The sequence below is a fragment of the Uranotaenia lowii genome, chromosome 3, assembly GCF_029784155.1.
Source record: "Uranotaenia lowii strain MFRU-FL chromosome 3, ASM2978415v1, whole genome shotgun sequence".
Classification (NCBI taxonomy): domain Eukaryota; kingdom Metazoa; phylum Arthropoda; class Insecta; order Diptera; family Culicidae; genus Uranotaenia; species Uranotaenia lowii.
This window is the reverse complement of record NC_073693.1, coordinates 5,957,315-5,985,080: the sequence shown is the minus strand read 5'-3', so window position 1 is coordinate 5,985,080 and position 27,766 is coordinate 5,957,315. Positions and strand designations below refer to the sequence as shown.

General features: G+C 37.0%; 2 protein-coding genes and 3 long non-coding RNA genes across 9 annotated transcripts; 3 read left to right on the top strand and 2 right to left on the bottom strand.

Moving 5' to 3' along the window:
- Positions 1-554: 554 nt before the first annotated feature.
- LOC129758675 (uncharacterized) lies at positions 555-7,892 on the top strand. 3 transcript variants are annotated; one of them, XM_055756253.1, is made up of 5 exons: positions 555-3,519; positions 3,581-4,423; positions 4,498-4,604; positions 4,668-5,316; positions 5,377-7,892. In XM_055756253.1, exon 1 carries the CDS (start codon positions 582-584, stop codon positions 3,144-3,146), a length of 2,565 nt encoding a protein of 854 aa, XP_055612228.1. In that variant the 5' UTR covers positions 555-581; the 3' UTR covers positions 3,147-3,519; positions 3,581-4,423; positions 4,498-4,604; positions 4,668-5,316; positions 5,377-7,892. The 3 variants fall into 3 exon arrangements, with proteins under 3 accessions (XP_055612228.1, XP_055612229.1, XP_055612227.1); XM_055756254.1 differs by having other exon boundaries at positions 3,602-4,423; positions 4,668-7,892; XM_055756252.1 differs by having other exon boundaries at positions 4,668-7,892.
- Positions 6,361-27,474, bottom strand: LOC129758677 (DNA polymerase zeta subunit 2). 3 transcript variants are annotated; one of them, XR_008740041.1, is made up of 4 exons: positions 27,349-27,474; positions 26,719-27,289; positions 7,011-7,680; positions 6,361-6,941 (listed from the first exon to the last, which is right to left on the bottom strand). XR_008740041.1 is itself a non-coding variant. In XM_055756257.1 (2 exons), the coding sequence occupies exons 1-2, from the start codon at positions 27,350-27,352 to the stop codon at positions 26,715-26,717; spliced, it is 579 nt and encodes a 192-aa protein (XP_055612232.1). In that variant the 5' UTR covers positions 27,353-27,473; the 3' UTR covers positions 26,594-26,714. The 3 variants fall into 3 exon arrangements, 1 of the variants encoding a protein (XP_055612232.1); XR_008740042.1 differs by lacking the exons at positions 6,361-6,941; positions 7,011-7,680 and adding exons at positions 18,095-18,554; positions 18,621-18,737; XM_055756257.1 differs by lacking the exons at positions 6,361-6,941; positions 7,011-7,680 and having other exon boundaries at positions 26,594-27,289; positions 27,349-27,473.
- LOC129758681 (uncharacterized) lies at positions 11,233-11,896 on the top strand. Its single transcript, XR_008740046.1, has 2 exons — positions 11,233-11,467; positions 11,530-11,896. It is a non-coding gene; the product is annotated as an uncharacterized LOC129758681 (long non-coding RNA).
- Positions 20,419-23,885, bottom strand: LOC129758678 (uncharacterized). The gene is made up of 4 exons (XR_008740043.1): positions 23,358-23,885; positions 22,744-23,292; positions 22,607-22,683; positions 20,419-22,530 (listed from the first exon to the last, which is right to left on the bottom strand). It is a non-coding gene; the product is annotated as an uncharacterized LOC129758678 (long non-coding RNA).
- On the top strand, positions 23,571-26,713 carry LOC129758679 (uncharacterized). The gene is made up of 2 exons (XR_008740044.1): positions 23,571-25,157; positions 25,213-26,713. It is a non-coding gene; the product is annotated as an uncharacterized LOC129758679 (long non-coding RNA).
- Positions 27,475-27,766: the final 292 nt, after the last annotated feature.

Below are 27,766 nucleotides of genomic sequence, written 5' to 3'. Positions count from 1 at the left end.
ATTCAAAAATCTGCTTTTAAAATACAAAATTAAATAACAAAACGTTTTGTTGAAACCATACCCCATTCTTTTTCTGCGTGAAGGTAATCCCTGATCCCAATGGTAGTGACCATTTACCTATCAAAATTACCATCACCAATGGGGTCAATACTTCAAATTCAACAAATATGGAATATGATCTCACAAAACACATCGACTGGAAAAAGTTTTCGGACACAATTAATTCAGCTATCAACTCCATGGAGGTTTTACCTCCGTTGGAGGAATATAACTTTATTTCTCGTTTGATTTTCGACTGTGCAGTTGGTGCTCAAACGAAACCCATCCTAGATCCATCTGTTCGTCGAAGGCCTCCCAACCCATGGTGGGACAATCAGTGTACCAAACTTCACGTGGACAAATCGAACGCCTTTAAAGTTTTTCGAAAATACGGAACCCTGGATAACTTTAACACGTATTTTTCTCTTGAGCAGCAATTTAAAAACCTGATCAAGGGGAAAAAACGTGCGCATTGGCGTAATTTTGTGGGTGGTTTGTCGCGGGAAACATCCTTAAGCACTTTATGGAATGTAGCACGGAGCATGCGTAATCGTTCTTCCACGAACGAAAGTGAAGAACATTCGCATAAATGGATATTCAATTTCGCTCGGAAAATTTGTCCAGATTCCACACCTGTGCAAAAAATCATAAGAAGTGTGCCACCGAATAGATGCGATCTAGATTGCGGCTTTTCGATGGTAGAATTCTCACTTGCTCTCCTTTCTTGTAACAACACAGCTCCGGGAATTGATAAAATAAAATTCAACTTGTTGAAAAACCTTCCGGATGCCGCCAAATTTCGCTTGTTGAATTTATTTAATCAATTCTTGGAGCATAACATTGTTCCCGAAGATTGGAGACAAGTGAGAGTTATTGCTATCCGAAAACCTGGGAAACCTGCGTCCGATTTTAATTCATACCGTCCAATAGCGATGTTGTCTTGCATTCGGAAATTGATGGAGAAAATGATTTTGTTTCGTTTGGATAAATGGGTAGAAACAAATGGCCTCCTTTCAGATACTCAATTTGGATTTCGAAGGGGCAAGGGAACAAACGATTGTCTTGCTTTGCTGTCTTCAGAGATACAAATGGCGTACGCAAAACGTGAGCAAATGGCTTCAGTGTTTCTAGACATAAAGGGAGCTTTTGATGCAGTCTCAATAGAGGTGTTGTCAGACAAGTTGCACTCCCGAGGTCTGCCTCCTCTATTGAACAACATCTTATACAGCTTGTTTTGTGAGAAACATCTGAATTTTGCTCACGGTGATATTGCAGTTAGAAGATCCTCTTACATGGGCCTCCCGCAGGGTTCATGTTTGAGTCCCCTTTTGTACAACTTTTACGTAAGTGACATCGACAGTTGTCTCTCTGAAGGCTGCACTCTAAGACAACTTGCAGATGACGGCGTGGTATCTGTAACAGGATCTACTGAGTCTCATCTGCACAGACCTTTACAAGATACTTTAGACAGATTGTCAACCTGGGCTTTGGGGCTTGGGATTGAGTTTTCTCCACAGAAAACGGAGATGGTTGTTTTCTCTAAGAAACGTAGACCTGCTCAGCCTAAGCTTCAACTCCTAGGCAGGACGATCATTCAATCGAGGTGTTTTAAGTATCTTGGGGTTTGGTTTGATTCCAAGTGCACCTGGAGAGCCCAAATTGAGTATCTGAAAGGAAAATGCCAACAAAGAATCAATTTTCTCCGATCAATCACTGGCACCTGGTGGGGAGCTCACCCAGAAGATCTTTTAAAATTGTATCGAACAACTATTCTCTCAGTGATGGAATATGGTAGCTTCTGTTTCCAGTCGGCTGCCAAAACTCATCTCATAAAACTCCAGCGTATCCAATACCGTTGTCTTCGCATAGCTTTGGGTTGTATGCCCTCAACGCACAACATGAGTCTTGAAGTTTTGGCAGGAATACTCCCACTAAAAGATCGATTTAATTTATTATCACTCCGATTCCTCATCAGGTGTGAGGTCTTGAACCCATTGGTGATTGTAAATTTCGAAAGACTACTTGAGCAAAATTTTCAAACCAGATTTATGTCTATATACCATGTCTTCATGTCCATGCAGGTAAATCCTTCTTCGTATTCTCCAACTCGTGTTTACATCCCAGACTACGACAACTCTTCTGTCCAGTTTGATTTGTCTATTCAGCAAGAAATTCGTGGAATACCGGACTCCCACCGCCCACTTCTGATTCCCAGAATTTTCGATGCTAAATATAGACACGTCGACGCTGATAAAATGTACTTTACCGATGGTTCACTTATAGAGGAATCAACAGGATTTGGAGTGTTTAACGAAATGTTCAGCGCATCTTATAATCTCCAGTCACCATGCTCTGTGTATATAGCAGAGTTAGCAGCAATTTTTTGGGCTTTGGACACCATCGCTTCACGGCCTGCGGGACACTACTATATCGTAACAGATAGTCTCAGCTCTGTTGAAGCAATCCGCTCAATAAGACCGGGAAAGCACTCACCATACTTCCTTGAGAAGATACGGGATATTTTGAGTGCTTTAACAAGACGTCGCTTTTCCATCACCTTTGTTTGGGTTCCCTCTCATTGCTCGATAGTGGGTAATGAGAAGGCAGACTCTCTGGCAAAGGTGGGGGCGAAGGAAGGCGACACGTATCAGCGTGAGATTGTCTTCAACGAGTTTTTCTTTTTAGTTAGGAGAAATTCTCTTGTCAACTGGCAGCGCAAATGGGACGAGGATGAATTGGGTCGGTGGCTTCACTCGATTATCCCAAAGGTAAGCCTTAAACCCTGGTTTAATAGATTGAACTTGAGTCGGGATTTTATTTGTATATTTTCCCGTCTCATGTCCAATCATTATTCCTTAGACGCGGTACTCTATCGTTTTGACATTGCTGGCAGCAATTTGTGTAGTTGCGGCCAAGGTTACCATGACATCGAGCATATTGTCTGGTCGTGTGAGGTCCATCTTGTCGCCAGAACGAATTTATTAGACTTCCTTCGGGCCCGAGGAAAACCACCTAACGTTCCAGTGAGAGACGTGCTAGCTGTGCTAGACTTGGACTACATGTTCGAAATTTACCTTTTTCTAAAAGCTATCGATCTCCGTCTATAATTCTTTTTATTTTCATATTTCCCTTTCTATCATCTTTTTCTTTGAACTCAAAGTGTTAAGCTAAGCAAACAAATGTAAAAACAAAAACGAGTTTGGCTCCTTAAAACCTGAAGGTATGAGCCGTTTCAAATAAAGAATTATAAAAAAAAAAAGACACCTTCGCCACAGCAGTTTTCGACTTTGGCCACCGATTGTCATCAGCCGCAACAACCTCCCGGTTCGCAAATCCAACAACAGCCGAATACGATACAGCAACAGCAAATCATAGCCGAAAGTGAACAGCAGGAAATGGCTCTCCTGTGCAGTAACAAAAAGATGCAACCACAATTTAGGTAAAATTGGCAACATAATTAACCGGAAGAGCGACACCACGGTAAGAATTAGCTATCCCGATTTCCTTTTGCCGTATTTAGTTCAGTGTTTCATCTTTCTAGGCAACAACGATGCTGCTGCAGCAACAAAGTACAAACACCAAACCGATTGTGTTTAGTCAGACAGGCAACCAGTTGATGACGCCGCGAACACCCAACACGACCGGCGGTGCCCTGCAGGCCCAGAATGTACGGCGAAGTTCCAGGCTTTTTAGCAACAACAACTATTCAGTCAAGGAGAACACCAAGAGTCCTCAATTGAATAATATTCGTGGCACCTCGATCTTCGCCACGTAAATCGAAGCAAAGAATTTCCAAGAATCTAAACAGTAGTACGGCCAGCTTGCTGGAAAATGTCCACAAACGAAAGTCTTCAACCGGAAGCGATGGAAGGAGAAGATCGAAATCATCACTTTCAGTGAAAAAGTTTTCTTCAACAACATTATCAACAGTGCCCAGAAAATGGCACAGCACGTGCTGGTCATGAAAAAACAGAGCGCCGATGGCTTGATGACACTGCGGGAACTCGGCCAGGGCTATCTTCGGTTACAGAGCTACGAGTGCGAAAAGGCCATCGAACACTTTAGTGACGTTTAATCGCATCACTACAACAGCAGTTGGGTTCAAAGTATGATCGCCCTGTCGCACCACGAGATGCGAGAGTATGAAGCAGTCGTTAACATTTTCCGAGAGATTCACGATCGGGAACCGCACCATTTGCAGTACATGGAAATCTAAAGTACCAATCTGTGGCAACTGCAGAAAGATGTGGTGCTATCGGCCCTAGCTCAGAATTTGATGACCCAGGACAACACGTCACCAATCACGTGGTGTGTGGCTGGAAATTGCTATTTCACCTACAAGGAACACGAAACAGCATTCAAGTTCTTCTTCCGTGCAATACAGGTAAGACTGTGGCCTGGGTATCATCATAACACGATTCTCAATCAATGATTTTGTACACCTCTTTTAATTCACAGGTTGATGAAGACTTCACCTATAGCTACACACTGCTAGGTCACGAGTTAGTCATGACGGAGGAACTTAAGAAGGCCTCGACGATGTAGCCATGTTGTCTGCTTTTAGAGTAAGCTGTCGAACACAATATGTACATTATTTCATTATCTTAAAACAAAACTTATTTTCGCAGATGTGGTACGAAAAACGCGAACCTGGTAAAAAAGCAGAATTTACATTCTGCGAGTGGAAAGATCTTCAGATGTCGACACTGGAGTAATTTCGGTAGCCAAACGGCAGCTATTGGATTTGAAGGCACATACAATTTCCTCGAAAAATCCATCATCGGACATTACTTCAACCAGGATGGCGAAAACGAATCAAACTTGGATATGGTCATGGCCATGGGATTGCTCTGTGTAGGACTGTACCCGAACGTGGAAAAGACATACCGTAAAAAGTCCTAACTCTGCGCATTTTAGATGATTTTTTTTTAATCATATGGATATTTAAGAGGCATTTTAGTTTGAAAGTTCCGTTTGCCGATAGTGTATCCATTTCATTATATACTATGTTAGTGAGAGAGGGAGCCGTAATAATCGCGGTGACTCAACTGTTAGTATTCAAACTTGTTTTAGGAAAGTAAAGGGACTACTTAGGGTTCAATTCCAATATCTGTTTTTCGTTAGGGTTTTAGAACATCTGAAACAATATATTCGTTATTTTATAATACTGCTAAATGCGGGTTGTGCATCCTTCGTCGGATAGCTATGGTTCTCACGATAGTCAGACCAAGGGACAAATCGACGGCTGCGGGCCTCCAATTCTATTCACCTGGAATAGTAAGATTCTTAAACTTGTGTAATAATCATTGGCTTACTTAAGATTTATTTCTCTCATAGTTACTATTGCGGTTGAGCACGTGATTGTCCAATTTTACTGTGCTCATGGAAGGACAAATTTTGATCAGTAGAAAAACCGGGTAGTTAGAGCGATCCGAAGGTCTTGGAACTAATCATAATATTTTCAAAATGTCATATTAAAAAACTGGTTGTATCAGCCATTTTCATATTTTTAGAATTCCTCTTAGAGAAAGAAAAATTAATAAGATTCAGAGTTATAAGTTGAAGGCTACGATTGCAACGCTTTGATAGCCGTCGGGAAATTTAAACGAGGGATTTGAAAATTGATTATATAATTCAATCTTTAGTTTTTAGCTTTATACAATTAAATTTCATTGGTCAATTTAAAACTTTTGAGTTATTATTGGTCATCAATGTGTTCAATTCTACCATACAATTTTGTGAAAACTTATTGTACAGCCGTGCATTACTGCGATTTCAAACAAGTAGAATCTAAAAATCTTTACAGAGGTCACTCTAAACAATAATTATTGGGATAATTGTTTCCAAGAATAGAAAAATTTAAATAGAGCTAAAAAACCTTTATCATAATATTATAAAATGAGCGATTTTAGTTCCGAGGTGATTTATCCTTGATTACTTAAATAACTATTAGTAAACATTTAATTTAATTAAAACTGATCATAAGACAGTGTGAAATTAAACAGCGAAAAAAAGCACAACTACAATGCAAAGTGAGTCTTCAACAAGGTTCTGAAGTCTTATTAGAAATTTCTAAGTAAATAAAACCTTAACATAATACTTAGCAATGTACGGGGTACTTCTTAAAAAGTGGAATAATCTCCAAAAGACATTTTTATTGAATGGGGGATGAGTTAGATAAAAAAAAAAACAGATTTATCATTTGAAGATAAAAATATCTATTCAAGCTTTCTAAAAAATGGTGGGTAAAAATAATTTCTTCCGAGATGGGCTTTCATTCATGGGAAATCATTTTAAATTTCTATTAATGAAAACCTAATATCTATACGTTTTCCAATATCATGAAAACGATAAACACAGTTTATAATCTCATTAAATAATTTTAAAAGACTAAAATTACATGACATAAAATCGGACAAATTTCTCAGAATGATGAATATAAAGCTTCTATAATTTAGAAAAGTCAAACGACTCATTTTGATTAATTTTTTTTACATGAACCCGAGCAAGGCCGGGTAAAATCAGCTAGTGCTCAATAAAGAAAACTTGAATAAGTAATTATGTCCTCAATGAATTTCGGTACCAGTTCGGCGGGCGTAGGCTATAGCATTACCAAGAATAGAAATACAACCAAATATATAACATATGGGTTAGATTAGTCTTATCAAATCACTGGCAAAAAATGCAATGTTTTTCTGAAGCAATGCATCTCCGCCTTCGGATTTTTGGCTGTCGTTCGATCCAAGTGATGCGGATAACTCTGGTTTGATCAGTTGGACGAGGTATTTTTGTCGCAGGTTGACACTTACGCTGACCGCTGCTGTCTGCTCTACCTGGGCCATCTGATGTTGGCCGTCAGACGGTTCATGCTGCAGCTTTACCTCTCTTTCTTTTGAATAACGCTGTAGGAAGATTGAAGAAGAGAACAGTTTTTAAGAGTTTATACAGTAAATTATTTGAATGGAACTCACAGCGTACATCTCCAGCCATGATTCGCACTCTTCTTCCCTTCGTGTTTGGCTTCGGAAGAGTCGTTTGCAGTGCTGCTCCTAAAGGATGTCAGTGTCCTCTAACAGGTACGGGTTCACTTCTTCCAGATATTCCAGCTGTTTGGCGGAGGCACGTTCCAGGACCGGTTTGAGCATTTCGAACGGAATTCCGCCGGTACAATCCAGCAGCTCTATGTTTCAGCTTCTATGAGTCGAATGCACAGGTCGTACAGGCTAGGCACGATTCCAGTAAAGGTTTTGATGCCGGAAAAAACTTTGGTGCGAAGATTTTTGGACTACATGCTGTGGCCGAGGGTTTCTCCTTCGGTCAGAATCGACCGCTGAGCCTTGCAGTTGTTGGAAAATACACAATCCATCACGACCTGGTTCAGCGGAATCGGGCGATAATTGGGAGAAATGGTTGGTAGCGATTCTACCAACTCCGAAGCGTCCGGCAATGGTTCCAGTTTAACTTTCTGCTTCAGTAGGGAGGGCGTTGAGGAGTAGGAACTGCTGCTGTAGCCACTGCTGTTGGAGGCAGTGCTCGGAAATCGGGCTTCACGGCTTTTGCTCGAGGAGCTAGGAGATTGTTTTTCCGTTTTGGCATTACGGGGTAGAAAAACCAGAAAAACAGCCACTGTTGTTTGCCACTCTAAAACAAAAACAAAAGATTTAAATTCAAGTTGATGGTGACGTCATATAAAACACCACCACCAAAGCACGACTGTTTCGGTCATACTTTTCATTGCTTTTCTTTGACACAAAACGTAAACAATGTAATAGGCTGTCAAAATTTTGCCTTCCGTGCCCACTTCCTCACCGCGCCTACTTTGTGTCAAAGTTGTTCCACCCCTAGATTTAATAGCCCTGAGTTTACACTCGGAATCAGGGGTGTCAGATGTCCTGATTTTCGAGAGGCTGTCCTGATTTTTCCAAAACGTTTGAATTGTCCTGATTTTTGAAAAATGCCCTCTAAAATGTCCTGATTTGTCCTGATTTTTCAAAAAATATATAAACTGTAACTGAATTCATTGTTCAATGGTCAGAAAAGCAAACAAATCTTTAATAAAATAGTTGAACTACTAGTTTAACCGATGGCAATCTTTGGTTTAAATGATATTTAAATAGTGTTTTTCGATATGAACATCAGGCCATCCAAGGCTCTTCTAACTTTAGTTGCATAATTTTAGGCATTTTCAGCGTCTTTATTTCGCCTTTAGTTATGCAACCTATGCAGAGCTTCATGGTATTTTCACTATTTTCATCGATTTAAGGGTGTCCTGCAAAATCCTGATTTTTTTCATCGCGGTGTCCTGATTTTTTTCAAAACCACCTGGCACCACTGTTCGGAATAACACACACAAAAAAAAAAGCAGAGTAAAATTACTAGATCCGTGGTTTAAACGAACAACAGGCAACCATATTTTTGAGTCAAATATGTTTTGTTGTTCAAAATACGTTCCCAAGTAACAATTTAAGTTTTTTAAGAAACTTGAAGGGCGCTTAAAAACTTTGCTATAAAACAACGTTTTGTTATATAAACCCCATTAAAACATCTTTAAAACACCTATAAGAGTAAAAAGGCCCACCTACAGGAGGTTCTGAAGAACACATTACAAGTACCTTATACAACCATATGGACTCAAAAGGGCTTTGCCGAAAGCTGGTACAAGATAATCAATTCTAGTGGCAGATGAAGAAATTATTCATGAAAAAATCTATTCTGAGAACGGTTTTAAATCGCATTTAATAAAATATAAGAATCCGACTCAAAAAAAAAGGAAATTTCAACGACAAAAAAACGTCATGGTTCATTCCTGTCAAAATCAAAAAGCATAAAATAATAATTAGATATATATGGCAAAATGCAGATGTTATTATCAAAATTGATGAAAAATTGGTTGCGCTTCGAAATTTTTCGATTGATTTTTCGAAATAAGGGCAAATAAAAAGCGCCCCTTTATGATTTTGCTAAATTAAAGAGCTCATACATAAATTTTGGTTATTCGATTTTTGCAAATGTCATGTTTTCCTCTCATTTGTTAGTATGTAAAAAAATATTTAGTAGAATAACGATATCTCATGCATGAAATGAAAACACTTACATTCTGTGATTTTTATTTGAAATAAATATTACTAAAGGAAAATTGCGTTTCATCTACTGCAAGCGACATTTTTCGGAACAGCTGATGATTTCATTAAATGACAACACATAATTTCGAGCACTTTTTGTTCATTTATTACACACAATTATTAATTTTCAAAGAGTCACTCTATCACTTCTTAATATTAATTTGATCACTTCTTTATATTAATGATGTAGTCGGAAATTGCATTTATGCGGTGCTCTTCAAGGATCGATCTAGCCGGATTTCTTTGCCAACGCTACGGAATCTCTCCGGTGATGAAAATTCCGACAGCCAACGGGGTACTGTGTAGGCCGTTTTTGATGCTGCGTTGCTCGAAGAACTGTCTTTTGGTGACCTCCCATCATTAACATCCGGATATTTGTGGTATGATTGAGACGGAACGCAACATCAGGATAGCGGCAGGCCTGGCAAAGTAGGATCAACTTTTCCACCATGATTTCGAAAGCCCTTGAACCTACGGAAGTTGCAAACAATTAACATACCGCAATTGAACGATGCAATGCTATCAAAAGATGGAAATTTACCTTTTGATTGCTGCAGTGGATTTGGAAATTTATCACTTAGCTGCCATTATTGATACTTGAATTGGCTTAGACTATGGTTGCCACATGACAGATTTATCGAGAAAACTATAGATTTTTGAGTTTATTTCTGGTACAGATTCTGTACGAACAGGTGACAAATTTTTGAAATTCGGTACAGATTTTCATCGTTTTTCATAAAGTTTACTAAAATAGAATTTGAAGTATGGTCGAGGCAAATCAGATGACTATTTAAAGACAGAATCAATAAAAGATACGAAAACTAAACCAAATTTTCCGAATGAAAATACAGATTTCAATATGGCAACGCTGTTATCCCTATATAGGCTTTTTATCCGTCAGAGTTTTCTTTTCTGTGATATTATAGGCTTTTTCAATGTAGTTTTGACGTTTTCCAGTAGTTGTATAAAAAGGTTTTGTAAAGGTTGTGTAGCTGCCTTCCAGACCGAAATAAAAATGAATGAGAGAAATCAATTTGAATTCAAGTTGAGTTTTAGTAGAGAGTTGTGTTAGGGTTCTGTAACTATCCTGAAGGGTATTTATATTGTGATCTTCTCGAAATACGCTTTACAGCCTTAAACGCATTCTCAATGCGATTATAAAACCTTGCGCTTTTCGTATAAAACCTAAAAGTGTTTAAAATGTTACTTGGGGTTACGCATAGTTCTTTTACCATGTGCTCAATTTGGCTGCGCATAGTAAATTCAACTACGTTTTAGTAAAATTGTCAATGAAATGATGCATTGTTTTACTTCGTGCCTAGTAAAATTGATATGTTTCATGATGAAACTAGTATGTGTTATGATAAAGATTAGGAGGAGCGAGGAGCTTGATTTCAATAGTAAAATTACTATGTATGTTTGTTTGTTTATTTCCATGCATACATCATTACATAATCAAAAACATTAAAATTCACACTTCCAACACACGTCGGTCAATGATAGTGTGTTCTCCCGATGCTCTGAAAAGATTAAGAAAGTTATGAAACTTGAAAGTAGCTCAAAATTTGTTTGTTTACTCACGGGTTTGATGATTAATGATCCTTCATTAGTACAAACAACAAGAATGTTTTCCATGGTAAAATTATCATAAGCACTGATGTTTTTGAGTCAATAATGTTTTGTTCTCAAAAGTACCATGTGCGTAGTATTCTGTTGATATGAATTGGTGCCACAATGTCTAAATTACTATGCGGACGCTAGTCGTAATAGAAATTATGATGAAATTATCATGACCATAGTATTTTCTACAACAAACATTGAGAGTTATCGAAAATTACCAGGTACATAGTAATTTCAATATTGTTTCATGCGCACTTTTACAAAATCGATGTTATACTTTTCGTGGTTGAAAATACTATAGCGCTGAAATCGTAAAATTATCATGACAGCGTCTTTGGAATAACCACTCAATTTTTTTCCGTGCAACAGCGAAAATTAAAGCCACGCATGTGGCTGTTGTCTGCAGATTACACCCAGATGTGCCGCTCATAGCAACCCGAATAGAACAGAACCATGGTATCACATTCATAATCCAATGAATTTAGTTGTGACCATGTACTTCATGGTAAAAAGTACATCCGAGCGTGAATAATTTAAGAAATTCAAACATTCCAAGTTTTTCGTGTATGGATTATTTGACGCCCGCGGTACTGTTTTTTTTCCTCTACACATTTGTCGGTCGAGGTTGGTCGGTAGTTTTTCGAGAAATTCATTCGAAGTGTTCTGAAGTGGACCCAATGTAAATGGTGAGTAAAAATCGAAATTACCAAGAGGCAAATGTTGATTCGTTTATTTTTATCATTTCTAGTAAAAAACCATCACACACTGCGAGTGAGTGGGTGCCTGGAGCGGCAACGGAAAGCCGGATTGTGAGAGACGGGTCCAGCAAATTAGTCCAAATCAATAAGGCCGATGACATAGTGAGTGCGATGCGATGCGAATTAGCGGAAAATTTACGGACGCAGCCTACGCGAACTCGAGCGGCGGAACAAATTGACATCTGCTTCGCCGCGTTGAGTATGTCAGGTTTAAGCGATTCACATACATTTTCATCAAATGTGGTTCACCGCATTGAACCGCGTTCACCGCATCGCATCGCATCGTATTCACTATGTCATCGGCCTAAGTGTGAGTAAAGTGTTAAATTTTTTTTTGAATAAATAAATTTAAACGAATTCAACCGTTTTAATTTCGTTAAAACTGAAAATGATGACAAAACAAGAAATAAATACAAAAACCCCACCATGAGCAAATATTTTCATTACAGCGGTTTAACAATGAAAATCATGGATTTTCATGGTTTTACTATGAAAAATTGGAAGCTGTTAAAACCATGAACTTTATATTTTTCGGCTTCTCAATGTATGGAAAATCGCCATTTTTTTCATGGTCACGCTGCATAACAATACCCCTTTTTCATGGTTATTTTCGTCAAAACGATGAAATGTATGGTCAAAAACTATGAATTCGAATGTGCATTCACGGTATCTTGGACGATAATATTCATTGTGTAAACCATACAATATATGGTTTGTGAACATGGAATTCATTGTTTTTTTTTTTTTTTTTTTTTTTTTTTTTGTTTCGATTATAGTCGTTTTACCATTTTTATGGCATTCGCGACTTTATCAACGTTACAGTTGGCGGATCGTTATTGAAAAACTATCCGGTACAACTGTGTTCGATGTTTGCTCTTGGGCTCGAACTCGTGGACATCGGCTCAGGAGACAACAGACTTGCCAACTGAGCTATATCACAAGCCCTTCATTGTTTTTTCATGGTACAATCCTATTCGGGAAGTCTGTCCCATTTGCATTTTCATCATTTTTGAGTTTATCCGTGGAATCACCTTAAAATTATCGGTAGTTTAAGGAGAAAAAAAAATTTTGAGTACTTTGTTCTGATGATCATTGAAAAAAACCTCAAGTAAATTTGTCCCATCGTGAAAATGATCGCAAGTCGGTCCCATCGAAAAAATCATCACAAGTCGGTCCCAAAGTCAATAATTATACACTGAAAGAAAAATCATGGTATTCCAAAATGAATAAAAAATATGTTTAATTTTACCATACGTTAATATTGTCGAGATAAATAAAGTTTTAGTTATTTTGACGACTTTTTGGTTGATTTTACCATGCGGGGCAGAAAAAAAATATGGTAAACCTTAATGAAAAAAGAGGTTTAACTTTACCATGCGCAAAATTTGTTGATAAATATGAAGTTTCGGTTATTTTGACGATCTTTTGGTTAATGTTACCATGCGGGTCAAAAGAAAATATGGTAAACCTACATAAAAAGAGGCTTAATTTTACCATGCGGAACGTTTTGTGCATTCGAATATAAAATTTTGGTTATCGTCACAATACTGTGGTACATTTTACCATGGTTGTCGTTAGCCAAAGTACTTTCAATTAGTTGTGTCATCTTGCACTTTGTTGACTCCTTGCCATTGAAATGGCTTTGGATTTTAATTTTTTGTTGAAACATTGGAAACAATATTGATTTAGTGCTATGTGCCGCGATCTTAAAGGTAAAGTGTTTTGGTGTGAGATGTGTCACAAAAGATACATTGTTTTATTTATCCGCAGAAGGTGGAATGGTGTTAGTGAACAAGTTGTGTGAAGTGCATTTCTTGTGTCTAGTGAAAAATTGATTTTAGATGTGAAAAACAAATATTTCGGGACCTTTAAAGTGTTCGATATAGTGATCAACCTTATTGCTACCTTGTACCATTGGATGACATCGATGTTCAACGGAAAGAATCTGTCCCAAGGCAACAACAATATTCAGAATATTGTCCTCCTAGGATAGCCAGCATTCATTACCGTTGATAAGTATCATTTTGTTTATCATTGTTTGTTAGTGTTGTATTGCATGCGTATGATAGAAACGATCATCTGTGATCGTAGTGAGAGTGTGTGTTTGAAGCAGCAAAGCCGTCTCCATAGCTATACAAGAAATTGTATGCGTGGAGATGGACGAGAGCGAGAGAATGAGTTCCGTGTTATGTTCTCGATGCTGCGGGAGAATAACAGATCCCGATGACCAAGCAATCTGCTTTGGTAGTTGTAGAAAAGCTTTCCACATCAGCTGCTTACCGCACGCGGTGTGTAAAAATTACGATGTTTTGCGACAAATAAAAAATGCTGTTTTCGTTTGCGATGACTGTTTAGTTAATCCAAGTTTGGATACGAATTTGAATAATTTAAAAGAAATGATAAGAAATATTAACGATAAAGTCGAAAAAATGAATAGCCAAAATTTAATTTTCTGAGACTTGAAACAACAAGTTCAGAGTATCGTTAGAGATGAATTAAATTCAACTTCGAGATCTGAAACAAACGATAAAAAAGAAGTGGTCAGATATCATTTGCGTTCAACTTCAAAAAAGCGCAAATTGAATGATAGCGATAAAACACCAACAATGTCTTACTCTAAAGTAGTTAAGACAGCTGTTACACAAAAAGCGTTAGATGTAAATACACGAACGGAAAATGTTAATACGCCTGTTAAACTCGACAAAGGTCAGATAAACATAAATAGCAAAAATAACTCTTTAGCGAAGCTAGAAGAAACAGTTCGATTAAGACCAACTAATGAACAGGAAATAAATATTACGCGTAAAGATTTAAAATCTAAATTAGATCCGGTGTCTTTGGGTGTAGTTTCTGTGCGGTACATTGAATCTACAGGTGAAGTGTTGATTAGATGTTCCTCAAAAGAAAATGCACAAAATTTTATGACTCATTCGTTAAAAGTTTTCGGTAAAAAGTATACAGTAGAAATCAAACAACCAGCTAAACCCAAACTTAAAGTTGTTGGCTTTGAAGAATCAGATGATTTTAATGAACAGAATTTTGTTGAGTTATTAAAAAAGCAAAACAACTTGATCAACTCAGTTATTACAGTAGTCAAAGTTGAGAAAAATAAAAAATGGAAGTATAATCCGATGATTGCTACCATTGAAGTAGATCCAGAAACGTTCACTACATTAATTAAACGTGGGAAAGTAATTATTGGATGGGAACGATGCAGAATTTATGAGGCCATTAGCGTATTGAGATGTTATAAATGCTGGAAATTTGGCCATAAAGCAGATAATTGCAAGGAGTCTATGTGTTGTGCTAAGTGCGGCGAAGGACACGATGTAAATGAGTGCACTGCTCAAGGTGAAAAGTGTGTAAACTGTGTTAACTTCAACGACTCTATTAATTCAGATTTGGAAAAACAAGTTGATATTTATCATCCTGCATGGAGTTATGATTGTGAATTATATAAACGAAAGGTCTCAAAAGCTAGACAATTTATCGACTATGGTAAATAGCAGTCAGATTCTGATATTTTGTATCTTAATGTATGCGGACTGATTAGCAAGTTTGATGAAATTTGTGTAGTTGTTAAAGAACTAAAGCCAAAAATTATTGTTCTAGTTGAAACGCATTTAACGGAAGATTGGAACTCAAACACATTGGATATAGTTGGTTACACCATGATTCACTGCTTTTCGCACTCAAGACATACTGGAGGTGTTACGATGTATATACAGAATATTTTCAAAATTGACATTCTGTTAAATGCGTCTGCTGAAATGAACTGGATCCTGGCAGGGAAACTAAGCGATGGTAAAAGACAGATCGTTGTTGGAGGAATTTATCATTCCCCGAGTGCAAGCATTCCCCGTTTTTTAGACATCCTGGAAAATCATTGGCTGAGTGAAATTGTCGCAGATGAAATTGACAATATTTTCTGTGGAGATTTTAACATAAATTTCAATAAGGAGGCAGAGTGCAGAGCTTTGAAACGTGTCATGGAGGCAAATTGCTTTCGTCAAATCGTAACTGGAGACACAAGGATAACAGTTGCCAGCAGTTCCAGAATAGATTTAGTTTTTACAAATGTGGACAATGCAGAAGCGAATATTCTCGAAGATTTTCACGTGTCAGACCATGAAACAATAAGTATTTATGTTGGACTTAGGAATATCGAAGACGTACGCGAGAGCTACCACATTGTGAACGACTGGAGTCGGTATAATGCTAATGCATTGCGTCAACTGCTTGAATCAGGTATGCCAACCTTGAGATGCGCAGACTTTAATGAGTCGGTAAGACGTTTAGATCTATTATTAAAAAACAGTGTTAATGCACTTGTGGAGCCGAAAAGTGTTCGTAAAAAACTGGTACTAAATGGTACTGGTACGGGTACTAAATGGTACTCCAGAAGTCTTAGTGAAATGAAAAGGCAAAGAGACAAACTGTATAAACTCTTTTTAAGAACGAAATGTGAAAGAAGTTGGCGTAAATATACGATAGTGAGAAATGAATACTCTCGTAAAATTAAGGAAGCAAAAAATCAATCTTTTCAAGAGGAATTAGAGAGAAACAAATCCAATGGAAAACTTATCTGGAAAACGATAAAACGACTAATAAGTTCAAATAGTGCCAAAGCTGATTCGATCTTGTTTGACGGAGCTGAAATCACTGATGAATCTGATATTGCCCAGAAGTTCAATGACTTCTTCATCGAGAGCGTTATGGAAATTCATGACAGTATTCCGGCAAGCTATAATTGCTGCTTGAATCAAATTAGTCACAATGGTGGAAACTTTCACACATTCGAAACGATAAGCAGTCAAGAGTTTGATGAAATAGTGAACAATATGAAACCCACGGTGGGTATCGACAATGTTTCTCTCAAAGTTTTTAAAGATTCACTACCTGCACAGTAAACGAAAATTACCGAATTCGGTAATTTTTTTACCGAAATCCTAACATGTGGAGTTCGTTAAACTGTTCGGTAATTTTTTCATGGCGGAGAAGTGACAGCTGTCAAATATTACAGATCTTTTTCGGTAAAAAATTATCGAAACTCGGCTGATTATATCTAAGATCATCTGTCAAATTATTGACAGTTGTCAACGTGACAGCTCGTTATATTACCGAACAACGGTGTTGTACAACCGAAATGCCTGTAATTATTACCGAAAGGCCGGTAATGTTTAACCGGAAAACTATAAAAGCTCGGCAGCATGTACCGAACAACCTGTAAGATTTACAGAAATTTTACCGAATTACCTGTAATTATTACCGAATTATCTAAAACTATTACCGAAATACCGTTATTTTTTTACCGAAAAACTGCAAAAGTCCGGTATTTTTCACCGACCGACCGGTAGAATTTACCGAAACACCTGTAACAATTACCGAAATGCCGGTAAATCTTCTCAAAATGCCGATAAATATTACCGGTATTTCGGTAAATATTACAGAAATATCGGGAACTTTTACCAAAAAAACGGTAATTTTCACCGAAATTTCTGTAATTATTACCGAAATACCGGTAATATTTACCGAAAACTGTAAAATTTTCGGTAATTTTTACCGAAACCCGTAAAATTTTCGGTAATTTCAGCTTATAATGCACAGCACATTACGCGAGATGATTCGAGTCTTCAGAAAACACTTCAATTGAGAAATTTCAATTCTGAAGAACATATATAAACCAGGCTCCGTCAAATCGATGTTTTCGCCTAAAAGACTATGTCAAATTCATGTTTTCGCATAAAACGGAGATGTCTTCTTGAAATTTTCGACTCGTGTCATTTCACGTCGAGCTTCATGGCGTCTGACAAGAAATAATACAAGTCGAAAATTTCGTTTCAGAAGACATCTCCGTTTTATGCGAAAACATGAATTTGACATAGTCTCGAAGGTCCTAAGGTATGTTCTTCAGAAGTGAAATTTTCTCGCTTGAAGTATCTTCTGGAGACTCGAGTCATTTCATGTTATGCGATGCCCATCCTTAGCTGAAATTACTGAACGTTTTCCAGGGTTCGGTAAAAATTACCGAAAATTTTAAATTTAGTTAACCTCATAGTTTTTTTTTGTTATTCAGGATCCCGTCTCTCCTGTCGGAAGAAATGCTAGATAATAGTACAAACATGAGGATGATAAAAACCTTGGAAGAGTCAAAAACGACGGCGACGACATAATTTCACGAAAACATAAATAATTTTAGATCATTCTTGAAGTAAATTTATGACAAACATTATGTACAAAATGTAGCATCTCATTTGACATAAAGTTCACTTACAGTCGAACAAAATTTTCGGAAAACACAAAGTTTCAAAAACATAAAGAGTTCATTGAAAAATGCATTAATTGCGGAAATGAAAATCTCGAAGAGTTGCCCATTTTTGTTAATTTTTCGGTTATGTATTTAGTTCTAATAAAAATTAATAAATTTCGTAATTTGTATGTAATCACGAACATAATATTAAAGCTAACATTTTTATAAAGTAGTTCAAAAATAATTTCTCTTTAAATTTATTTTTTCATAATTCAGTTTTAAAATAATTTGATAAATGTATTGATGACGGTTGCCGAGTAAAAAATAAATAAATCTATACATCTCTTATACCAAAACCAACATCTGTACATGAATCCAGTATCTACCAAACAGAAGATGTGTATCTATTTATGATGATACTGAGACCTCTTTTACAAAGATCAGCCAAGCTAGCTAGCTTTTGGGTTTGACATATGTTGTCTTGCTTATCAAAAAGATGTCCTTCCATGATCCTTGTATGAGTGATACGGCATCTGGTTTGCACCATTTGTTCTCGGCGGTCGTTTCAATCCTTCCACACTCCGATGTCATGTTTTATTTTCCGTAGAGGATTGTTTTTCGACACAATCCACATTGTTCAGTAAATCCGTAGTTATATGATTTTTTGCCATTTGACAACATGCGAAGCGGGAAGCTTTAGCTATAATTTCTCAATGCCTCCGCACATCTAGACCAAGATAATACAATATTCGTTAAAAATTGAGCCTGTAAGTAAAAAAAAAAATAACCTGATGATACTGTTTTCAAGATAAATAAATCATTTGTAAAAACCTGTTTTCCATCCAGCTAGGCAGTGATCTCATTTTGGAATTGAAGCATATATTCCCCGGATATGGATTTTGGAGTATTTTTTCCTTTTGTCGGACATAGTTTTACTAGCTCCTCCAGCTTGAAGGAATCAATACTATATACATATAAATAGTAGCGAACGCTGCAACATTAACTAAAGATTAAATTTTCTTAAATCAAACATTGAGACTTCGAGTTTCTGAAACGTACACAGTAAACGAAAATTACCGAGTTCGGTAATTATTTTACCGAAATCCTAACATGTGGAGTTCGTTAAACTGTTCGGTAATTTTTTCATGGCCGAGGAGTGACAGCTGTCAAATATTACGGACCTTTTCCGGTAAAAAATAACCAAAACTCGGCAGATCATCTGTCAAAATATTGACAGTTGTTAACATGACAGCTCGTTATATTACCGAAAACCGGTATTGTTGAACCGAAATGTCTTTAATTATTACCGAAAGGTCGGTCATTTTTAACCAAAAAACTATAAAGCTCGGTTATATGAACCGAGCAACCGGTACAGTTCACCGAAACACCTGTAATTATTACCGAAATACCTAAAACTCTAACCGAAATCCCTAAAATTTTTACCGAAATCCCTAAAAATTTTACCGAAATACCGTAATTATAATCGAAATATGGATCATTTTTACCGAAAAAACTGTAAAATATCGGTAATATTTACCGAAAAATCTGTAGAGTTTACCGAAATATCTGTAATTACTACCGAATTACCGGTAAATTTTACCAGACAACTTCAAAAAGTTCGGTAATATTTACCAAAAATCCGGTGATTTTTACCGAAATGTCTGTAATTACTACCGAAAATTCGGTAATATTTACCGAAAAATCGGTATTTTTTACCGAAAAATGGGTATTTTTTATTTTTACCGAAATAACGAACTTTGATGTGAGATAACACGAGTCGATTCGAGAAAGTGCTCCATGCTAAAATAACGTCGTTTTGACTGAGCCTCTAATGCTCATCAGAATGGATATGTTTCGCTTGTAGTGTCGTCTGAAAATACCAGTAATATTAACCGAAAACTGCCAAATTTAGGAGTTTTAACCGAACACCGTAAAATATTCGATAATTTGAGTTTATGATGCACAGATTATTACGCAAGATGACTCGAGTCTCGAATCATTTTGCGTTATACGCCGTGCACCAAAACTGAAATTACCGAATGCTTTACGATGTTCGGTAAACATTTACGAACGTTTCACAGTTTTCAGTAAATATTATTGGCATTTTCAGACGACACTACAAGCGAAACATATCCGTTAAAACGACGTTTTTTGCATGGAGCACTTTCTGGAATCGACTCGTGTTATCTCACATCGAAGTTCGTGCTGTGCGAAATAAACCACATCGGTAATTCAGGATTTCGACCTTCCCATCGGGATCCATGCCTTATTGAGAATTGTGAAAATCAATGAATTAAAATTGACTGTAGCTAAAAAATATAAAATAGGAATTAAATTAATATATTAATAATTTTTTGGTGTAAATTTATGTCAAATTGGATGCACAAAATTGAACCTTCCCATCGGGATCCATGCCTTATTGAGAATTGTGAAAATCAATGAATTAAAATTGACTGTAGCTAAAAAATATAAAATAGGAATTAAATTAATATATTAATAATTTTTTGGTGTAAATTTATGTCAAATTGGATGCACAAAATTGAAGCATCACTTTTGACATAAAACTACACTAAAGAAAACAGAAACGCTTGAAGCCATAACTGCTTGTACATAAATTTTATGACTTATTCGACAAAATATTAAATCAACGATGATTTAAATGTATGTGAAATTGGACGCACAAAGGTGGAGCAACAGAAATTATATGGCGTTGTGTAACGTTCGAATTATTATTGAAATAAATTGTTGGGAAATGTCATCTTTCATGATTAAAAACAGAGGCGATACCCGTTGTAAACAAGTTTTATTTCAAAGTTACATTATAATTTAAAGTTTATTCCAAATTAACTTTATGATAGGTGTAGAGAACACTAGTAAATGACATAAAAAAATCAGTGGGAAAATATGTAGGTTTGAAAGGTATTTAGAAAAATCAATGAATAGAAAATGAAAGAAAGAAATCGAGGAAGACAGTGAGCGAAGTTTGAATTGAGATGCAAAAATAAAATGAATTACAGGTACAGTTTGAACGTAACTAACATGTACCGTTAGAAATGAGTACAGTTTATGTGGAAAAGAGATGGAAAAAAAATAATAACGGTGTTTACTGAAACTGATAGCGAATGAAAAAAAGGAGTGAAAATGAAATAGAAGATAGATAGCATGAGGAAAATGTTCTTTATAGACATAGGAGGCTTTGAAAATAAAAGATCAGATTTAAGACGTTTGTTGACACGAAAAGTTGTGTTTTCAATAATCGGAAGAAAACTCTTTAATTCATAGTTTTAATATTTAGGGAAATTCACTACAATAGGAAATCTTTATTGCTTATAAACATTGCATTTGAAATTTTTTTAAAGTTTTTAAAATTTGTCTTCCAACAACAAATCAATATTTATAATTAGCAGATTTGTTTCTTATACAGTACAATCTGTTGCCAACAAAAATGAAGCGGATACATTTATTGCACCAAAATATGTTCAATTAAACTCCTAAATTTAAACACTCCATACGAATGAGTCAAACGAAATTCCTCTGATAATCTTAGACGCCTGTATATAGGCAATGGCTTATATTTGATTAAACTTAATCTGCTTTAAATTGAAAACGTTAAATAACCGATTCTATAATCCGTCCTAACTTGAGCAAAAAACATCAAATTAAACTGTGTTGCATGCAAATTCGTGTTTACCTTAACATGAAAACTGTAAATTCACGTTTGTTCTTCCAATGGTAATTGAAAGGATTTTTTTAAGTATCATTACAGTGTAGTCAATGTTTTTATAATATGAAAATCGTGAAATTTCGTTATGATATATTTTTTGTGTAGATTATATTGTTATTGCCATTGTATATAAAAAAAACTGGCAATTTAGAAACAATTGTAGAACTGAATAAACCAATGTATTTTTTTTTTAATTCTTATAATTGAGCTCTATATTCAGACGACTTAAGACATCAGTTTAAAAAAAATACTTCTCGTATTAGGGTTGAATAGAATGTTTAAAATATTTGGCTTTTTTCTTGTGAGGATTTTGCTAGGAAACGTTTAGCTCTGGTAACCTAAATCCGTTAACTCATAGTACTTGCTCGCTAAACGGGAACCGAGAGTACATTGAAATTAGCAATAACCGTTTTAGCATTACAATAATTGATAGGTGTATTAATAAAAGTTTTTTTCAATCCCAATATCTAATTTGAAAGAGGCTTGATATTAGGATTTGGGTTTTCATAAGTATACATATTCAAAACACAATATAAACAAAATAGGGTTAGCTTACGTGTCATCCTATGACTAATGCTGACGGTCGTGTCCTAGAGTGCTGTTGGAATCAGTTCCCAACTTTCATGCCTATCGGATGCTCTGATCGCGGATTTGTGGTGATCTTCTCTAACGTTGGCGGCCTGGGTGGATACAGGTTCCGCGAGACGCTTCCAACCGAGAGCAACGGCGGCTCCGGTGCGGGCTTCCAAAGATGATTGCCGTTCAGCACAGGTCTCCTGGAACCGTTTCTCCGGATTTCGCTACTTCTAATCTGACGTGCCGCTGACCTGAGGAGAGCCAATCTGACGTCTGGGCACCGGTCTTCCAAGCGCTGCTGGTGTTATCGCTTTAGCTTGTGCGTTGACAAGACCAATCGAATCACCAGGAATCGGGAGCACGAGATCAAGCAGGGTTTTTGTGGGGCTGCTTTTTCTTACGACTATCTCTCATCTTCGGGACTGTCGTGTTTTCCTCTGCCTGTGGGAAAAAGATGAGTCACTTTCCTATCATGATCACAATCACAATATTAATGAGGCGCCTTGAGTTCACTTACCGATCACTTTCCTCTCTTCGGAGTGGGATCACCGATTGGTTCACTTTTTTTTCCTTCTGCGAACCCGACGGAACGACCTGGCAATCAACATAAGTGAGGTCAGCAAGCACTTCCTCTGATTGAATAATCTTACTCACCAGCCGCTGTTCAGGCGATGATGGATTGGTTGATTTTCGATCAGATGCTGCCGCTTTCAACGGATTGTCGCCGGTAGTTTCGTTCCGACCTTTGGGTGCTTGATGTCCTGCTGCTGATCCAGATACCGTGTAGTTGGTCACTTGAAGGAAAAACACGGCAATCATTCGCTCCTCCCGTGCCACTTTTTTACACCACTGCACTGAAGTAAACCGAAGTAAAACGCGACCCGAAACAAAACAAAACAAATTCATCAACATTTACACGCTTATATTATCAATATTGAAATTGCGTTTCTAGGGACATAATTTTATATCATTCGAAGCTCAAATTTGGGTCGTTTAGGTTCGACGTGATGTAAAATTAAATCTGATTTGGATTAGATTAAAAAAGTATTAGGTGTTGAAACGTTTCTGGCACGTTTAATTTTACAAAATTTTTGGTGTGTAGCTCATTGGAGTACACCGCACCAGCTGATTCCGGAAAATTTCTAGCTCGCTGGATAACTGAGGCACTTGTTATCCGGTAGTGGTGGTGGGGTTTAGGTTTTCCTTAAAAAAAAAACAAACTTAAATTACAATTTCAATCATAAAAAGATGTTTATTCTCAGTCATACCTTGCAGGGCTTCATGTGCTGCGGGATCTTGTATTTAAAAACGTTCATTGTCCGATGTCCTTAGGAGAAAGATTCTTCCGTCGCGGCGCAGTGATCCGTCCGGATTCTCGAAATCCATCATCATTAAAATCGAGACAACACACAACACTTTCATCTTCAACCGAACCTAATTCAGCTTCGCAAAACTGGTCCTAGCTATTCACGTCAAAAGCACAGACCGGCCCCTTACAACCGCGATACCGAAATTTTACTGCTTGATTGAAAGCATCCCGCTCGCGCATACAGAATTGGAAATGTTTTTGCTTCTTTTTCTACAGCTCAAGCGGGATGCCACCAATGCCACTCATACATCGCGGTTATTAGAGTGAGACAGTTGCGCTGAGAAACGGACGATCGGAATTTGACGTTTGTATTGACATCGAAACTGATTTACAGTTTTCGGTTGTTTTTTACCGAAAATTTACGGCAAAGCGATTTGTTTACATAAAAATACAAGAACTTCGGTACAACATGAATCGAATTACCGAACTCGGTAAAAATAAGACGTCAGATTGATCATTTACCGAAAATTTTCGAATTACAGAACAGTTTCTGTAAACTAAATTACCGAACTCGGTAATTTTGGTTTACTGTGTACGTCATGGTAGCCTTAAACTGTTCGCAGATGATTCCGTCTCCTACTGGAGTGGTAAAGACTTAGAGCTCGTGGTGTCAAAGGCAAATTCAGATTTGAGAAACATTGCAGAGTTTTTAAAGCATAGAAAACTGTGCCTTAATTTAAATAAAACCAGCTGGATGATTATTGGAAATCGACAGATTGGAGTTTGTCCAGAATTGTTAATTGATGGTTGTGTCGTCGAAAAAGTACGTCAGGTTAAATACTTAGGAGTACAAGTCGACGAAAAACTAAATTTCATAGCTCACATCGACTACATCATAAAGAAAATTGCCATTAAATATGGTGTACTTTGTCGAATAAATAGATATATGACTTTTTGGTCCAAAATAACTTACGTGAAATCTGTTATTATGCCACATTTTGATTATTGTGCTACGATATTGCTTCATGCATCAGAAACACAAACAAAGCGGCTGCAAAGAATACAAAACAAAATAATGCGAGTAGTTATACGATGCAACAGATATACTCCTAGTGCTTTAATGCTTGATATGCTGCAATGGTTGTCAGTTAAGCAGAGGATTGCGTATAACAGCTTGATTTTTATCTACAAAATGATTAAAGGATTGCTTCCAGCTTATCTATCAGACGGTCTGCAGTACGGAATTGATGTACACGGATACAATACAAGAAGAGCACATGATTTTAGATTACCAAACTCGAAAAAAGAGATGACAAAACGTTCTGTGTTCTATAACGGACTGAAAATGTATAACAACCTACCAAGAAGCATCAAAGACAGCCCAAACTTAAACACTTTTAAGAACCTGGCAATAAATTACGTGAAACAGAAAATTTGAAAAAAGGACTAATCCTAAAAAGGATAATACAATAGTGATGAAGATCTGACGAAGCATCAGATAGAAATTGTACGGTGATGGACATACGCGGGAGTAAGACGAATAAGTCGTACAGAAATTGATAAAATAAAGTAAACAATACGAATTATCCTAAGGATAAACTGTCCCTCCCACTTCTAAAGATGCGTATGGGGTGGAGGAAGGACCCAAATGGGCCCGTGGGACCATCACGAAAAAAAAAAAAAGAAGGCCATTACAATCTGGAGTGCAAGCAGAGTCATCAACGGCCGAAAATTTCAACAGTTTATAAAATGTTCAAGAGTAAGTAAATTTTATTAGTATTTCTGCACAATATTTATTTTTTTTACATTTTTAGATGATGATTCGAGAAGACCAAAATAAAATCTTAGGAAAACCGCGGAACACCGGAAACAAAATGTAGAAGGAACCTTCATCACGTTTGGTTTTGGCATATAGTTCCTGATACAGTATTAATGACAAAAATGAAGACAAAAATATTTTATGTGAAAAAAAATAACAGTGATGAATAAATAAACCAGCATTTTAAAAATTTGAATTATTTCATTGAATGCATGGATAAATTACCATAGTTTTGTCTTAAATACCATGGCATAGTAAAATTGACCGTCATTCTACCATAACGCACCATAACACGTTCCCATGGTAATTTTAACTAATCTGTTGTTCAAGATAACCAAAAACGTACTCGAAAAAAAACCATCTGTTTTTATTTTTAAATTTACCCTCGGATATGGTAACGGTTACCATGATTTTTTTTTCGGTGTAGTGATAGACGACCATGTAGTATGCTTTGAAATATAACGTTGCTACTGTAACAATTGTGCAGCCTGCAGTTCATATTGGATATGATACAGATCAACCCGGTTGTTACAGCAATTTCTCGCACACAGACCTTTTCTCAATCATGGAAGTCGTCACTAGTGGGTTTGTTTCTATGTCTCGAAACAATTCGATTTGGGTCGAAGACGCATCTTTGGTAAACCTTATGCAAAAGAACATGTCCATCACAGATGCTAAATGGATTGATCACTGGTACGGTGGCTTAGTTCCCTGGTGGTATGTCTAGGCGATACTCATCAAATTCGGAGGCACCGTTGAACTGAAGACAAAAACGCCTACGATTCGCCAATTGCACGGAGATAAAGGGTGGAACGACGAGTTCGGGTACCATATAAAAACAGACAAGTCGGCCGCATCTGACATGGCAATACTGTCAAGTGCTTTGTGCTATGAGAAAAAAGTCCAAAGAAAGAGAATGCCTTATTTCACCATACGAACCCCAAACAAAAATAGTCGCGAGATGGATGTGCATTGGACTGGATGGTATTACAATTATGTGAACGATCTTTCCAAAAAAGGGATTCGATCAGGGAGGGCGGTGTCAATTCCAGAATATGATGGCGTGGTAGAACTGAACTGCATAGTGTTCCCCGAGTCGCGAACATTTAAGGGTATAGAACACCCTGAGGGTTTTATTGCTACAGACAATCGCTATATGCTTCCTTACGATCAGGAAGTTTTTGGCGGACTTAAATGGCCCCGTAAATAAGACGATTTTGGAAATGAATATACGAAGACAAAATCAACGGTAAGTCGCACTTTTGCGAACGACATGAGAAAAGACCTGTTTATATCGAGATCCACTTTTTCAGGCAATTTTAAACAAGTGGGATGGAAACTGGACCATGTCATCCAAATTTGATGAGCAAGCATCGTAGTTAGACTGCTTACCTTATATTTACATTGATTATATTGTTACTCTTAAACTATTTTACAAATAACCCAACATTTAACCTACTGCAAATATTAAAAAATAAACATCTCTGGAAAACATACTTACAAAAATTCTTGAACATACATGTTCAATCCAACCGTAGGAGTATAAACCAACGGCAGAAGCTGCCTTTTGTTAGTCTCAAATCCCGCTCCACTTGCATCCCGCACGAAGGGGTGATCCTGAAGCTTCGGATTAGCTGCAAGCCTGACGTGCGCCGCTTCAGTGGTATGAAGTAAAAGCTTGAATGTCGCAGCGGATGACAGCCTTTTCAGTCCCTTAAGCTGGTTGCCGAAATTCAAAAGGGACTTCCGAACGTGATCTTCCAGTTCGAACATGTGCTCGTCGGTTGCCAGCGGAAGTTCAAGGTCCTCCAGCTCGAAAACGTAATTTTCCAACGGACCGCTTTCCTCCTGGTAGATCAGCAGTTCGACTTTCGTAAGTTTTTTGGCTCGTTTGAGCTCAACAGCTGCACACAGGGTCCGTTTTAAATATTCGTTCAGAGGGTTAAAAATCGCAATCCATACTGGAATGTTGAAGGCTTTTCGCTTCCGAAATACTGCGGCTGGGTAGAGTTCGCGCGCTTGGAGTATCGCGTTGATGTAGATTTCCAGCAGCACAATGATTATATCACCATCTGGAAGGTTTCATAATTTCGTTATCAATAATAAAACTAGATTTACAACTTCGCCTTACCCATATTAACGTGTTAAAGTAGAATTATTAGAAATCCGCCAATAAACAGCAGTTTTAAATTACAAAACATATTTTTTTTATGTTTACACACTAAAAGATTACTTCTCGAAAATGAAACATGTTTCACCTCAAAACCCACAGATGACGGATAAATCATATTTAAACATTTAAATCTAGCGTAACATTAAAAAAGGGCGAAACTGCCAAATGTAAACAAATCGAGTTAACGGTCAATCCGGATGCACGCGGTTGCACTTTACCTATCAAACGCGGTTTCATCTTAAAATTACTTAAAACTTTCAAAAAATTGATAAAATTCAATTGGGCGAAACTTCCTGTTGATGCATTTTCGTTGGAACGTGAAGTTACGCCTATTCAAAATGGAGTGAATTTATCTATTCGTGTAGAGCCAAAAGGC